General features: G+C 39.4%; 1 protein-coding gene across 2 annotated transcripts in view; it reads left to right on the top strand.

The window, feature by feature from the left end:
• Nucleotides 1-14,159, top strand: part of CDK19 (cyclin dependent kinase 19) — a 126,370-nt gene extending 112,211 nt beyond the window's left edge. For both annotated transcript variants that reach the window (XM_030490885.1, XM_030490886.1), the window contains 3 exons: nucleotides 2,047-2,125; nucleotides 6,007-6,273; nucleotides 9,871-14,159. In XM_030490885.1, coding sequence (XP_030346745.1) covers nucleotides 2,047-2,125; nucleotides 6,007-6,273; nucleotides 9,871-10,002 — 478 coding nt within the window. In that variant the 3' untranslated portion in view covers nucleotides 10,003-14,159. The remainder of the gene's footprint in view (nucleotides 1-2,046; nucleotides 2,126-6,006; nucleotides 6,274-9,870) is intronic.
• Nucleotides 14,160-16,787: the final 2,628 nt, after the last annotated feature.

Consider the following 16,787-nt stretch of genomic DNA (forward strand, 5'->3'; position numbering starts at 1 on the left):
CTCTTCAGGGGTGTCTTTTTCCTGCTAAATGCTAATCCCTGAAACAAGATGACAGCTGAAAAATTCAAGTATCTACCTATATCCACAAGAAGTAGTAGCTCAGTAGAAACGATTACAGTAGTACCGAAGTGTCTGTAGCTACTGGTGCCAGAACTGAGTGGTTGTGGACAGTGACCCCGTACCTCATTAATGTTGTAATTCTGAATGTACTACCAAAGCTAGTGTGACAATATTATTGCAGTATTTATGTTCTGCCTTGCACAGCCTCACAGAGTCCTGTTCTGCATTGCCTGGTTTCATTACACGTCTCCCTAGGACTACAACAGTTCTCTGACCTACAAACCTTTCCCATGCCCTCTTGCACGTGGTAATAATATGAGGAGAGAAAAGCAAAGAGAACAATGACTGCCTAAAATCCCACAGGTCCCTTGTTCAGAAGGCTTGAGAGTGCAGATTTTATATCTATCTATATTTTATTGTCATGAGAAATTAAAATTATATATTCAGTTCCTACTGGCAGACTTTCCTCTTCCAGTTTCTCTTCCCAGTTTTCAGAAGCATGATGGTTGGTAGCATTATGATCTGTAGGAGCTGGATGGAGGGAGATTTCCACCTTTGCTTTCACTGCTTCCTCAGCTAGCAGGCAACACTAAAAGGAGGGAACAGCCACTGGAGTGCAAAAGGAGTCTAGCTGAGATTGGTTGTTGTCGGGGTTGGTTTTCTTTTCCTTCTTCTGTTTCTCGTGAGACCTCACTTGGAGTATTGTGTACAGTTCTGGTGTCCTCAACATAAAAAGGACATGGAGCTGTTGGAGCAAGTCCAGAGGAGGGCCACGAGGATGATAAGAGGGCTGGAGCACATCCTGTATGAAGGCAGGCTGAGAAAGTTGGGGCTGTTCAGCCTGGAGAAGAGAAGGCTGCGTGGAGACCTCATAGCAGCCTTCCAGTATCTGAAGGGGACCTATAAGGATGCTGGGGAGGGATTCTTCCTTAGAGCCTGTAGTGGTAGGACAAGGGGTAATGGGTTCAAACTTAAACAGGGGAAGTTTAGGTTGGCTATACGGAAGAAGTTCTTTACAGTGAGGGTGGTGAGGCACTGGAATGGGTTGCCCAGGGAGGTTGTGGATGCTTCATCCCTGGCGGTGTTCAAGGCCAGGTTGGACGGAGTCTTGGGTGGCATGGTTTAGTGAGAGGCGTCCCTGCCCATGGCAGGGGGATGGAACTAGATGATCTTAAGGTCCTTTCCAACCATTACTATTCTATGATTCTATGTTTGGATAAGCTGAACACTGCATAGGAGCTAGATTTGTTTACAAACTTTAAAAAATCATGTCGTGCTGATTGTATTCTGAATGCTGGCACAGAAACCTAAGAAATTGATACTGGTCAAGATCGACCAGTAATTTTCTATTTAGTATTTATCTGATGCTATCCTATATAGAGCTATAACTCCCTGTGGATTACAAGATAACATTATGATAAAGTCTCTGCTGTAAACATTAAGTAAGGAATGTTCCAAATCCCATTAGCCAGCTAAATTTAAAAGCTATCTTGTATTTCTTTTTCCTCTAAACAAGACCTGAGAAGCTAATTGAAAGTAACTTTGCAGTTGTGATTGGCAAATATGTTTAAGCCCACTGTAAGCCAAGGCAGGCTTATAAGACATTAATACTTTTTGGATCAGGCCTTTTATTCAGTGAGCCATGCATGTTCCAACTAGGTGTTATGGAACCTTTCACACCGTGTTTGTTCATTTTGCCATCTGGATCAACAAGTGGTCTTTCTGGCATTCGGGCGTGCTCAACCATGCTGTGATTTCTAAATGATGACCTTGTGCCAACAGCAAAGGGATCTGACATTATGATCAGCACCTAATTGCTAGTATCTGCTGTTGTCTTGGATGCTCACACTGCCACTTAGGGAAACAGGACTCATGAAATGCAAGAAATTAAATTGTGTTATGTTCACTTGTTTTCAATACAGCATTAAGTAAATATATGTCATATGTATATATTTGTGGAAGTGTTTAATGTTTACTGTGTTTCAGTGTATTTGCTGGCTGTCAGATTCCATATCCTAAAAGAGAATTCCTCAATGAAGATGAACCTGAAGAGAAAGGGGATAAGGTATAATTTTATTTTCTTTTCTTTTCCCTTTAAGTATGCAGTAAGAATGAATCATGGTGCTACCAAATGAAAACTAATGAAATGTGAAGAGTTAACCAAAAATGTGTTTTCCAGGCAAGGCTCTATCAAAACTGCTTCCCAGACAGATTATCAGGTGGCTTTGGAGTGTCTCAGGCAGTATCACCAGCACAGTTTGCCCTGACCTATGGGGAATGAGCTGGATGGGTTTTTCGGTCAGCAATAGCCTACTTTCAGCTGCCATCATTCCAAGAGGAACTTGCTACCTCCTTCTGCGTCGCATGATGAAAATAAATACGTTATGATCATAAGAAAAGAATGGCATTTCCATTGTATGACTGGCATACATCCAGCCATTCGAAAGTTGATGGCTGTCAGGGTCTCAAGTAAATAGTGGCAGCCTGCTTCTGGCACTACATCAGAACATTTAATCCATCTGCACAGTTTCCTGATCATGTTTTAAGGGCCCTCAGACAAAGGAGTAATAAGGAGCATGAACTGTTCTGGTAACGACAGTCTGCCCTGAATCCTCTCTTTCCCATAGCCCCAAAGACATGGGGAAGAACTTGTTTGTGTGCATAGTAAATTTTGGCATGTTTGCAACATAATCTGACCTGCTTTGTGCATGTAGCTCAGCTGTGCTACGTGACTGCAGTGATTGCCCCATCATGCTGTGAAGGCTGGACAATGGTGCTATAGTGCAGGGAGCAGCTTGCTATTTTCACTTAGAAGTGTACAGTAAGACACCACCTGTAATGTATAGCTAGCAAAATGTGAAGGAAACAGCCTTAAATGGTAATTATCTGAGGACTACAGGAGGAGGACTGTTAATCTTTTGAAGAAACCATTTGACTACATGCATCTTCTGTTTTCAGATTTTTCTTCATAACATGAGAAACTAGTTGAGTTTAGAAGTATGCCTATCACAGTACATTTCAGACAGCAATTTTTGGTTTCAGAACAGACACTGTAGATTTTTCTGTACTAAGAACAAATGGTAACATCCTGGATTTTTGTGTCCAGAGAGTTTTTTTTTTTAAAAAGAGGAAACAGTCACCTAAGCAAAAATAAAAATTGTAATTTAGTTACTAGCTTTGCTTCAACTCAGCTTCAAAACAAGAACAAATCTTATGAATCGAAATTACTCTGCCTTTTGTTAAGTCAGTGTATTTAAAAGTAAATGTCTGCCTTTTTCCTGGGAGTGTTGGGGGGGAACAATGACATATTTATATTCAAACCAGCATTATATAAATGGTCTCTGAAATTGTTGGGGACAGTCACGTATTATGCACACTCCCAATTAAACTTTTGTGAAGCCGTTTAGGTAATACAAGTCACACATTACTCATTGAACATGTTCCCACAGTGTAGAAAATGTACAGGTAAAGGATATTCCAAAAGTTGGATCTGTGCCACGTTCGGTTTTCTTATGATGTTGCAAGTGAAAGGATTTAAATTTCTTTTTAATAGTGTTAGTTTCTGGTTTGCTTTTAAAACCATAAATATCTGTATAGTCCTTTGGAAACCTAGAGATGTTCTCTGTGTTTGTTTATTTGGAACGTGCATCTGAACTGAATAACCTTTAATGTAAGCATTTGTACTTCGAAATGGTTAATCTTTAGTCAGAAAAGCTAAAATGAGTGTTTGTAAAACAAACTCAAACTGTGTTAGGCAAGTTTCCGCTGGGTTCCTTTGGAGGTAGGACTGGAATTTCATTTTTGTAGTTTGTGCCTGAGAGTTGACACATGGTATTATGTTGCTAACTGTAGACCTTTTACAAGTTTATTTATTTAGGGACCACCGTGAACTAGACTGTCCTGAGGACAATGTTTTTGCTGGCATAAGCTGGTTTTGTACACTAAGGAGGTGCAGCTAGAACCCCACCAGAGCCTGCAAAGTAGATCCCAGTCTTTACCCAGGCAGTAGCAGTAGTTGCTGCACAGAAGAGCAAGCTCAGAGCAGTCAGGTAAATTTTGTGCTAATATCCAAAGCACAAAACATAGGACCTATGATGAACTCTTGCCTTTAACTGTGAAAGTTCCTGCAATATTTGTTTATGCATAACAAAACTGCATTTTTCAGCTCTCAGAGTAGCAACCGCCTCATTTGCAGACGAACAGCTCTATGAAAACACAAATTTTGGAATTCTAGCACAAATACCGCCTTAATTGTTTGTTTAAGTGAAGTTCAAACCATTATGAAAAGATAAATTGCTTCTTAACATTTTTTTTTTTTTTTTACAAGCTAGCTTCATTAACTTTTAAAATTATTGAACTTTAAATCTCCTGGGAAACAGAATCTGACTGAGATGGGATCTGAGGACTGTAAGCAGGAGGATACATTATTGGTTTTGCTAAATGTGAAATGGCACAAGCAAGCTGCCTGTGAGTCCTTGAAGATCCTTTGTAATCCTAAATGAATACATCATTACAAATTTTGTCTGATTGTATCTTGGGAGACCGTTGTGATGCATGGCATAGATACAGATCTTTTATGTCATTTATCTGAGGTAACTAAATGCCTTTTGGTGATCGGGGGCATCAGGAATTTTCTGCTGGTGGCAACTGGTTGTCATGCTTTCTGAGAAACTAATAAAGGGAGGTTTTTATAAAAGCATGCTTTGATAATTATATATTTTAGGGGAGAAAGACTCTCCTGAAATACTCCCTCGAGTGTATTGGGGGGAGGGTAATAACGCTTTTTAATTCGAGCCATGACAATTGTAATTTTTTTTCCATGATGAACAAGTGACATACCTCACATTTGGAGAGAAATTGCTTTTCTCTGCAATTCTCTTATGTGCTTTAGTGCTCTGGAGGAAGAGCCATCCCTGGTGTTTGAAAGCAGACAAATGGGTGGTCTTTCCTTGTAATTGTCTAACCATGGAGGGCAGAGTTGCACCCTGCTGTTTTTCTAACCTTTCTTCCAGTTCCCTAATACTCTTTTTAATCTGCAGCCCTCTGAAGCCAGAAGAATACAATGTCTTTGGCTCTTGTGTTCCCCTTCTTAACTTTTTTTCACCCCTTCGTGGCCCTTTTCTCTTTGTCTGTCTTCCTGCTAGGTCCCAGTGTCATCTTAATAGTCTGGCTTCCCTTCCCTTGCCAAATTCTTCTTTCAGCTGTTTCCTCCTCTTTTGTCTTCAACTATTCGTCTCTGGTCAATTTTCACTTTTCTGCTATTTCAGTAAGGTTTTCTGACCCTATATGTAGTGCACTATGCTGGACCATATTCCTAGTATACCACTCCTACACGGTACCTAAAAGCACAGGAGAGCAGAACAGTAATGAAACCTGTTTCTGGTTCTACTACAGAATTTCCTCACAACCTGGAAGAAATTACATAATTTCTCTGGTCTCAATTTGCTTACCTTTCTGGCAGTAAAGCTGCAGCCTCCATTGGGTTATTGTAACGTCATTTGTGAAAGTTTGAAAAGTGGTTTTGATTCTGAGTGAACAAGGCTGTTGAAGCACTTAGAATAATTTACTGTGGTTCACCACATGTGCCGCTGAGCACTAGTGAAATCTTGGGGGCTTTGATTCGGTTCATTAGGCAATTACTTCTTTATAAATTGTTCCTTCCATCCTCCTCTCTGAGTGCTTGTCTAGCTGTAGGAGGCACTAGACTGTCCTTCCAGTTTTACTGTAGCTTGCTTTCTTAAAAATACAAAACGACCACAAATGGGATACCCCACAAAGTGTGTGAGAGTGTACTGAGGACATGTTTCTCCTGACATGCAGACTTGCTGTGTTTTCCCATTGAGCAAGTGGGTCTGCTTCCTTCTCCACTGGCACGGGGGCTGGCAACTCCATGAGGCTCTCAGACTAGCTCAGAGCAAGTGATGGTCTGTGTTGGTTTTTCCCTAGAATCAACAGCAGCAGAATCAACATCAGCAGCAAACAGCACCTCAGCAGCAGCCGCAGGCAGCGCCGCAGCAGCCACAGCCGCAGCAGCAGAACAGCACCCAGGCCAATGGGACGGCCGGGGCCGCTGGCACGGGAGGAGGGGGAGCAGGCGCGGGGCTTCAGCACAGCCAGGACTCCAGCCTCAACCAGGTGCCTCCCAACAAGAAACCACGCATAGGGCCTTCAGGCGCTAACTCAGGCGGGCCTGTCATGCCTTCAGATTATCAGGTACCTCTTGAGTTTTTGCTGCTTCTGATACTGTAGGGCCAAAATGTCGGTTTTCCCCTTCCCCATTGCAAGAATAAATCACATTTTAATGTATTTCCCATGTAACTTCAGCAGGCGTGCTGTGATATGTTAGACAAAAATGTGGGCTTAAAGCTTTAAAGTAAGAAGGTTATGTTCTGTGGTTAGTAGAATACCAGTACGAGTCATATTTGCTGTACCCTGTGAAGTGTCGAGGACTAGTCCACTCCAGGAAAGCACTTAAACATATGTCTAACTTTATGTTCGGGGGTAATCTTGCCGAAGCTAGTGGAACTATTTCATGCATGTGAATGCTGCATGAGATCAAGTTTAGGATACTCTTCTCTTGGCAGTATTAAATTCTGTGTGAGTAGCAGAAGCAAAGATAGAACCAGGCTCTCGCATTTGATTCCTGCTTCATTTTACCTGGTATCATCACGTGTATGGAGTGGTTCTGTAGTTTATTCTAGCATCTTGCTAAGTCTACTCTTACTGTTAAAGAAAAAGAGCATGCTAGCACAGGAATGATGTTTTGGTTCATCATATGATTCATGCTGAAGTAGGGCATAAAGACAAGCATTGTTCCCAATGTAACCGAAGTTGAATAGCTTTTATGTTTTCCAGTACAGTAGCATTCATGAGTAAAAGCATGAAATATTTTTGGATTTGCATATTTGTGTTTGCTTAGTGGAATTGTGTTTTCCAGTGAAAAAGTGACTTGCACTAAATACAGAAAGCATTGAACTTACCAGGATCTTCAATACTTGAGTTTATACTTGCTGGCATAGTAACGAGTTGAAAGCAGAATAAGAAAAATGTAGATATTAAGGGTAGATTTTAAAAGATGCTAGGGATTTTGTTTGCCAGTAGCCTTCAAGAGGATCCCACCGTGAAGAATGGTCTTGTCAGGCTGCTTTAAACTGAAAACAAGTAGCTTTTTTAAAAAAAAAACAGCTCCAGAGTTGCCTTGACTGGAGTCGCCTCCAGACCTCCACAGACAATTGATTTCTCAGTGCCAGACATTTTTCTCCCATTTCTGTCTCACTCTTTTAATTACAAATGATCATGAAGGCATTGAGGGCAGTATAAGGGTAAGGACAACTAGGTTTCTTTTTTGAAGAGTTCCAGACAGGCTTGAGGTCTGGACAGATCACTACAGCTGTCTGACTATGCAGTATTTATGGCTGGCCTCTTTTGGTCTGTGTTCTGAGGGCTGGTGTGCTGCATTTGATATGCCCATTATAGAATCTTTATACACCTCTCTGAATTGTTGGCAAACTTCCCCCTTATAAGTTGTTAGCAGTCTAAATATATTTTTTCTTTTTTTTTGATAGTTAGATTATTATTTTTTACCCCTATGGCACTTTCCTTCTAAAGTTTAACAGCACAAGCATCACAATGATGATCTGTATGGTTCCTTTACGTCACTCACTAAATTGTATGGTGTGATTATCCAATTTTACACTTGCGTTTGGCTATCTGCCCTTAAATTCTAGTTGACTGTCTTCTGTTCCAGAAAGGAATGTCTGCAATTTGTCCAAGTCTGACTTTGTTAGAAACAAATTCTCTTCTGTGAACAAAAATAAGCATGAGCAAGTTAATACATTCTTGTTATCTTATGGCATTGATTTTACTCCATTGTATCTTATTCAGAAGTATGAAGAAGATTCCGTTAGAGTTTCATTTAGCTTGTGATTTAAAGTCTCCATTGAAATTTTTTGTAGTTCACCAACTTCAGTGTATGTTGCTTCCACAAAGGTCAGTGCAAATTCCGTGTTGGATTTTACTGAGCGTTCCTTATGTGACCTCGGGTGTTCTGCTCAGCTCACCATGCTAATGCTTTTCATCCAGAACTAGTTCCTATAAAGTCATAGAATTTATCACAATTCTTTTTCTTTTATGTTAGAAGTTGCTAAAGCTTTCAGAATTTTGAGGCAAATTTCAGTATTCCAGGTTTCAGACACTGTTAATCTAACCATGCAGGCCAAGTATAATCTAGTTATTAACGGCATACATGCTGCTGGAAGACATCTCTTCCAAAGCCAGTGTGATGAGCTGTTATCTCCCACACTGACCTTTTCAAACAAGTGAAGTTACTCCATACAACTACTAGTTATATTAATGTTATATTCCTACATTAATATCATATTGCTACATTAGACAGAACACAGAAAAAGTAATGTGATATTTTTGAGGTTTAGTATGTTTTACAATTTGTGTAAAATTAAAGGTATGAAGCTGTGTACAGAAACAAAGGGCAGAAGTTTTACACTCCCTGAACTTTAGGTTCCTGCTCTTCATCATCCAACTGAAAAGTTGTCAGGAGGCTTTCACAGCTTTCCTGGTTGGGATCTAATGGTTAGATGAGATCACTGACTGAGTTATTGCCTTCACTGAGTAGATTCTTGGTCTGTGGAGGATGTGGTGTTCTTACAGGCCCACTGTCTCCATGGAATTTCCATTCAGAACTCAAACTTCTCCAGAGGCTTTCTGTAACTCATAATCCCGATATTTAATCAGAATGTAGGTTCTTAACACTTTTCCTAGATGATGGCTGTTGGCCACAGTCTTGCTGATGACCCTTGGAAACAGCCAAGTACAACCATTAACTAGACAGTGAACAGAACTCTACTGAATGGCTGCCTGACCCTGCACTTAAATTGGCTGGAAGCAAACTGTTTGCTGACTGCAAATAGTTTTGGGGTGTTTTTGTAGACTCTCTTGTGGATTGGGGTGGGTTTTACCTTACTGGAGAGTCTCCTATCCATCGAGCAGTACTTCTCAGGCAAAGTGATTTTGCAACTTGCATTAGTTTACAGCTTTACATTGTTGCAGCTCATTATTAATTCTGGACAGGGAATGGATATGGTAATTAATAAAAGGAAAATTCAGCAGACTATAGGCAGCAAATGATCCATGAATTTGGCTTGCTGAGATTGTGGTCCACCCAAACATTGAAGGGGAAAAAAAAAGTGCTCAGGAAAATTAATGTTAGGTTATTACACAAACACATGCCCATCTTTAAGCAGTTGTCCTTCCTTCCAATACGTAAGGCAGCAGATTGAAAGACTCACCTGAAATTATTTTATTTTATCCTACTGGACATTTTTCATTTAGATAAATTGAGTAGCTCTTTGGTCATGGTTGTCTCTTTCTCAGGAACAGAATAAACTGTTTCTCTATAACGTTTCGTATTGCCTATCTCAAAAAGGACACTTGTGGCCTTAGCAGTTTGTTTTTCCACTTACAATGATAGACATAAATTTAAGCAACAGCTGAATTCTGAGATGGAGTCTGCCCTCTCTTGTGTCTTGTGTATTTTTCCTTCAAAAAATGGGTGTGTACATGCTGTAGTTCTAGATGTCTGCCAGTGACCTCGTGTATTTTGTGTGCTGTGTTAAGGCTGATTGCAGATCAGGTTGATTACTTGTTTTATGGGACCTTAAATAGTAACAGCATTTAGTCAGCTTCTCCAACAGTCATGTTTTAATGAGCTTCAGAGAGGTTAAAAGTTTCCTGAGTTGCATAGTCCTAACAGGCTGGCTTTCATTCCCATGTTCTCACTCTCTTTTCCTGCAGCACTCCAGCTCACGCCTGAGTTACCAAAGCAACATTCAGGGATCTTCTCAGTCCCAGAGTACAATGGGCTATTCCACGTCGTCTCAGCAGAGCTCCCAGTATCACCAATCTCATCAGTCTCACAGGTACTGAGAGGGCTAACAGGCTGACTCAAAGGAACGGACTAAAAGCCAGAAGACTCCAGCAATATGAAGTTCATAACAATGAGAAGAACCAAAAATACAAACTTATGATGCAGAATTAAATTCACGATGACAAAAGGAAAACTTCACTCACTGAAGACTCTCCCCATATTCCCCCCCTTATCCCTCTATTGCCATAAAGGAGATTCTCGTGAAGTTTTCCTTCCTCCCTGCCCTTGCATGTGCTCCATTGTGGTTACTCTAATGAACCCTTCTGATCTGAACCCAGCACTTAACTTCTTTAACCTTTGGAATTTTGAAGGATTCCTGGTGCACCTTCCTTATGCTGTAGTGATTGCCATAAATCTGTCTTTTCAATCTCTTTGATGGGATTTTAAAGTTTTAAAATCTTGAACTCCCAGGCTTTCAAGCTTGTATATAGTTAGTTTTATACTAGGCAAACCAGTTTAGCTATACAGGTATATTGCACCTTTTTAAAGCACTATGTTATTTTCACAGGATATTACTGTTTTGCTCATGGATGTCAAGAACAGCAAGATTTTACTGTTCCAGAGTATTTTACTATTCTGTTTTTATTAGTCTAGTTTTCAGGCGAGGTCTTAAAAATAAAAAATTTAAAAAATAAATAAAATTTAAAAAAGAAAAAGGAAAAAAATAAAAAAACCACCCAAGTCTCTGCAGCGATAAATATGCTTCATGCTACTGGACTGAACGCCAAACAGAAGATTGCTGATATTTCTTAACTCATTCACATTGAATTCTTGAAATCACAGTGATCGTGCTCTGACTAGTTTTAAACTAAGCGTTATTTTAAATGAAACCAGGACAGTCACATAAAAAGGAGATGCTTTCAGGATCTGTTGGAACAGAAGAATGGAATGTCTTCCCAGGCTGGACACCAAAATAGTCACGAAAAGGTATTTACTGCCCTCAAATCTCGGTAGGAATGTGGATGTTGGGCTTGTTTTTCTGCTAAGCAGCTGATTAATGTACGTGAGAGTTCTATAAATTTAGCTTTCTTTCACATTCCTGAGTCAGTTTTCTAAATGTAAAGGTGACAGAAATACTAAGACTTGTGAAAACAAATGCATTTAATCATTTTATGTTAGAATTAATAATTAAGAGAAATGACTGTGCAGTTTGAAAAGCATGTTGAAAATTGTTCCTTTTTCATGTTTATAATGCATATTCTGTGTCCCTCACATTGCTGTGATTAACCCAGATTAGTTACACCAGATGCACTTGATTGCACTGAAATATTTCTTTTTCCCTAGAGCAAACATGTTTTGATTGTGCCTAAGGATTGTAAGTGGATGGGTAGCTGGCAGAAAATCCCCAGTAATTAAGCAAGAGTTCAGAAGCATAATCAGAGGATTATTGTCCAACTTCTGCAACCACAGTTATTCGGAGAGACACAACATGTAATTTGGGACAGCTTCGTTTTTCCTTCAGCCTTCAGAAATAAGGCTGGTGCTTGTTGCAGAAAACCTGGAAAAATGCATTTAGAAAGCTACCAGCAATGTAACATCAGTGAACTTCTGTAACTAGTGTCCAGACAAGAGGTGAAGTGAGTAGAGTTCATCTGTCAATGGTTAATGTTACAGGCTTTTATACTGCAGTGTGTTCTCTTCTGTACTGTATCCATACAAAAAAATTGTTTATGCCCATACACATTCACACTGAAGTTGTGATCAGACCTAGCAAGATGAGTAAATCTGTTTGCTATGAGGAGAATGTTTTTCATCACAGCTAGACATGGACATGTTTCTACTGGATTTGATCTCCCAATCACTTCTAGTGCTCCGTTCCTCCTCACACACGTGTTGTTTTCATACCTTTTGTGAGCAGTTAGTTGGCTTGCTTTGGCCCTGTCTACCATAATGTGGTGTTGACAATACCCAGCTTCTCTGGAAAAGCAACCAAAACCTGGTTTTGTCATCAACTGGGTAAGAAGGTGGTGAAAATGAAATTAAGCAACTTGGAGGAGAAAAATATTTCTGGGGAAAAATAATCTCCCAAAGGATACTTGCAATGTGTAACCTTTGAACTGCTACATATTATACATACCTTAGTAGCCTGTTTGAAAGAACAGATTTTAATTGTTCCTTTATTTTATTTCAGTGAGGCTGGGGTTACATTCTTTCCATAAGTGTGATGTCTCACCTCTTACTGAGCTTAGGATGAGGTACCTTTGTGCTAATAGCTATTTGGGCAATGCCATAAAGTAACATTTATTTTATATTTCTGTGACTTGAATGTCACATTTCCGGAAATGAACTTTTGGCAGAGTAATTTTTGTCCCCTCCTGTTCTTTTCGCCCTTCTGTTCTCTCAAAATCTTTTGTCTTCTCCATTACAGTTACCTAACGTTTCTTCTCCCTACTGTATCTGATCATCAAAATTCATATAACGTCAGGAGGTGGCAGGAAGAAGTGTTACCATAGAGTTAATTAAGGTGGGCTCTTGTGCCAATAAGGCAAAATCATGGTGTAGATTAATCTGTATGTAGAGTGTGAATCTTCACAGCAATGTAAGGTACTTTAATTGAGTGAGCTTCCAGCTTCTAGAGTGACTGCCATGACCTCTCTCTAAGCTGAACTGGCGTTTCTGCCTTGGCTTGATAGATGACCACACGCTGTTCCTCTCTAGCTAGTGTGCACACATGAAGCCGAGCTGACTTCTCTGTTGCCTTCAAACTCACAACTGGGAGGAGAATGTATAAAAGCAAAAGTGCTGCAAAATGTAAGCTGTGCGCACTCTTCTAGTTCCTTCCTGGTGGTGAAATAATTCGCCTTTCCTTGTGAGCTTGACATGTGTTGCTAGGGTAGGTGGCAGTTGTAGCAGACGAAGCCTTGCTTTCCAGGGGTCATCTTGTCAGGTAAAAATGCTCTGCTTTCAGAAGTGAATCGTGCAGTGTGTCATGGGAAGCCAGGACCATGTCATTTTTATGTTCTTTTTTACCTGTGCAGTTTCATTAGTACTCACAGCTCTGTCTCTGCCCATAACTTTACACCCTGACCAAAGTGTTTCACACGGGCACCAAGAGAGGCGGGTGACACCGGCAGAGCTGTCTTCTCCATCCTGGTCGCCTGGTGGGAGAGCGGCCGCTGAGTATGGCTTTTCCCATCATGGCTCAGAGGAAACAAATGCGTGGGGAATGAATGGGATGAGCAGCCTGGTCTGCGTTGGTGAAGTTTTTATGTAGCACAAACTGCACAATGAAGGAAAAATATAGGGAAAGCTGCGAGTCCTGCACTGTATCTGTGACACTGTATCTGGGGAGGGGGAGGGAAGAGCATTCGTAGCGGGAGGGGTGGCGGGAAGCTAGAAGTGTTCAAATATGTATAATATTTTATATAAACATAATAAGCTTAGTTCCCCTTCATAATCTTCAGGAATGGTACTTTAACACCATTAAGCAAAGAATTGTTTTAGGATTAAATAAATGTATTGTACATAAGGCCATACGTAATCTTCTAAAAATATCGCCAGACAAGAGCGATGTGTATTACTATATGAAAAAAAAAAAAAGTCCTTAATGCACTGTTATCTCCTAAATATTTAGTAGTAAATTAATACTATTTAATTTTTTTAAAAATTTGTCTTGTGTAGACACTAAAAAGTATTACACAAAATCTGGACAGAACGTGTCCTTTTTAACAGCAATTTAAAGAACTTTTTATATATGTAAGGTAGTAACTTTTCAAATTGTTCTAGTTGTATTTTCCCATGTTTACTATTTGTGGAAGTGTGCCTGTCTCTCTTCAGTTAATTTTTTTTCTGATAATTCCATGCACGCATCTTTCATTTTTGTAGTTTTCATTAGAAATTATTGTGTATGCGCCTCATGCTGCCACAAAACTTTGCCGCTATAGATCTGTGGTGGCCACATTTGGCAGTGCCCGTGCCAATGGGCTAGAAAAACCACGAAGCAAAATACTTGTTTCTCATTCTAGAGTTGAGAGTTTACTGCTTTTAAGTTGTCCTGATGTCACTCTTGAAATGACTGTTAAAACTAAACTATGAGTTCATTGCATTTATTTTATATTCTTGGTCGTAATGAAATGGAATTGACTTTGCTTCAGTGTGAATTTTTTTAATAAAATAATATACATTTGTAATAATAATAATAAAAACTTCAAATCAAGTAAGTGTGCTGAAAAGTTTTTGTAAACATTGGCTTTGGACAACCAAGAGGGAAAATATAGCCCACAAAATTGCAGTTGTAATTATGTTCAGGATGTTTATGATATCATACACCACACAAAACAAAGCTTGCAAAACCTCAGAGGTGAAATTACAGCTTTTAAAATGCCCACGAAGATATTCATGGGTATGTGTCTATCAAAATAGAATGAAGCCTTATGGAAAGCAGAATCGATGGAGTGGTTGTCTTAGTTTTTGCCCTCTGCTTAGAAGTATCCTGGCATGCCATGCTGATGGCACTTGTGGAGATTCATTATTACTTGTGTGACAGTCCTACAGACATGTCTCCTAAAAAAAAGCTGGTCTACTGCATTCTAAAGCTAAATGCCCTCTTACCTTTTCCTCATGTGAGAACTTGGAAGATTGAAGTATTTCAGGTGACATTTCTGTTTCATTTAACTGTTGTTTCACAGATGGATAGGTAACTTTTTCCAGAAATCTCACTTGTCTTCTCCATAACAGTTGCACAGGTAAGAATGGGTGAGATTTACTTGCACTATCAATCACGTTAAGAAAGATTTTTTGATGTCTGATGTGCCTTTTGCGCAAGGGTGAGAACAGAAGTAGCCTTTTGCCAAAAAGCTTAGTCTGCATCTCTGACACCTCATGATAAAGAGCTGTTGCTTCAGCCTCAGCACAACTGAGCACCCCCAGCTCTATAATGCTCATAGTTTTCTTTCTGTGTCTGTTGTCCTGTTTGTGGTGCTTAGTCAGCCGCTTTGATTTGGATGTCATTCCTAAAACCTATGTTGGCTCTGTCCCAGTTTTTGTTCTTCTACAGCATCTCACTCTTTTTTTTTTTTTTTTCTACCTGGTCATGCAATTTGCAGTCTAATCCAGCCTCATCATACTGATCTGAATTACAGTGTAATTTCTTTTTCTGTCCTTGACAGCTAGACAATTTAGATTTCACAGTCATTCAAAAAGTTGCAGAGTAGGTTGTTTATTAGTCTCTTGCTTTGACTTGTTGCTTCCTGCTTTGAGTTACTGCCCTGGCTTTGCCATCTCTGTTGCATTAGATGTAAAGCTGCTCTCTTCACTTGCACATCACTGCCAAAGCCTGCTGTTACCCCATCCCTCTTACTCAAATCAAGAAGTTATCTGAGGTCAACCTCTACGCCACCCGTTGCATAAATTTCTGAAAAATTCCCTCCTAGGTGTCTTCTGCATCACTCGTTAAAACTCTTTGGCTTTGATGTCTCCAGAAGCTTAATATTTTAAGCTACTGGTGGGCTATGAGTTATACCTATTGTGTTAATGAAAGCTATCACAATGTTTCATTACACTCTCCAGTCAGTCTGCATTTGTCTGTCACCTCCCTGTACACCCATTCTGAGCTCCCTGAGACAGGAATGCTCGTTTTGTCTTGATACAGTAGCTTCAAGACTGGCATTGCAGCCACTCTGCAATGCAAATAATAATCACTGTAATATCATGGGGTTTTACTACTGGACAATACGCAGTAGTGGTGTGAGGTGTAATTTCCATGTACTGTTTGAACAAGAAAAAAATCATATTGTTGCCAAGTATCAATCTGATCTGGCTAAATATAGAACTTGAGCAAACATTGTTCCAATAGCCAGCAAAGGTTGACAGTGGTTTACCTATAATGTTTTTTTAGCAGGTAATACAGCTTTTTTAGGTTCCAGGGAACTTAATGTCTTTGTTTAAGATCACAGAAAAAACAGAAGCTTTGATTTATTTTGTTATTTTTATTGTAATGTAGAAAAATATTATTGCATGATTACTACAATTATTTTTTCATTTACGAGAAATATTTATTAGAACAATAATTGAGGTAGATTAAAACCACCAATAAGGTTATGAAAGATGTTTGTACAGTCATAGCTGAGCTGCTGAAATTGCTGTGGGAGTACCACAGTTATGTAACAGATACCCAAGATAATCCAGAGTAGGTGTTTAAAATAATAATAATTTGAAGTCTGAAAGTAATGCCAACCTACCTAATAATTTTTATATAGTATGCTTGCCTTGGAATACTGGTATAGGGTCAGTTTTCCAGCTTCCTATACTGGCATACTGCTAAATGTATTGTATAGACTCTAATGGGCCATTTCTGTGATTATTTTGTAGTCTGTTCTTCAAAGTATCTTTGAAGACCTTTGAAAGAGGATGGAGAACTTGAGAGTATGTAACTTTTATGTGTACATTGCATACATTTTGAATACATGCCTGAATGAAACACTCGGCAATACATTCCTTCAGCTAAATTGTCTTCTGATGATGTATAGTAGGAAGTTAGTGAAACCTCTAACTGTTGTTTGAAGTCATTTCAGAAGGTTACCTTTGCTCCAGTCTGGTGTCAGAACAGAGTTTTGCTTTGCTTATATTAGCAGTAAATGTTACAAATACATTAGTAAAGAAGAATCTGCATTATTTTTTAAATAGGACTTTTTAAAACAAGGAAAAAAAAACCAAAAAAACAAACAGGTATTTGCTACCAAGTCTTGGATGTGACCTGTTAGCCAGCGATAATGCATTTTATGCAGTCTCCATCCCACAAGACTAAGCATGTGTCTTAAGTAATGAAAAACCCAGTATGTGAACC

Source organism: Strigops habroptila, chromosome 6 (genome assembly GCF_004027225.2).
Source record: "Strigops habroptila isolate Jane chromosome 6, bStrHab1.2.pri, whole genome shotgun sequence".
Lineage (NCBI taxonomy): Eukaryota > Metazoa > Chordata > Aves > Psittaciformes > Psittacidae > Strigops > Strigops habroptila.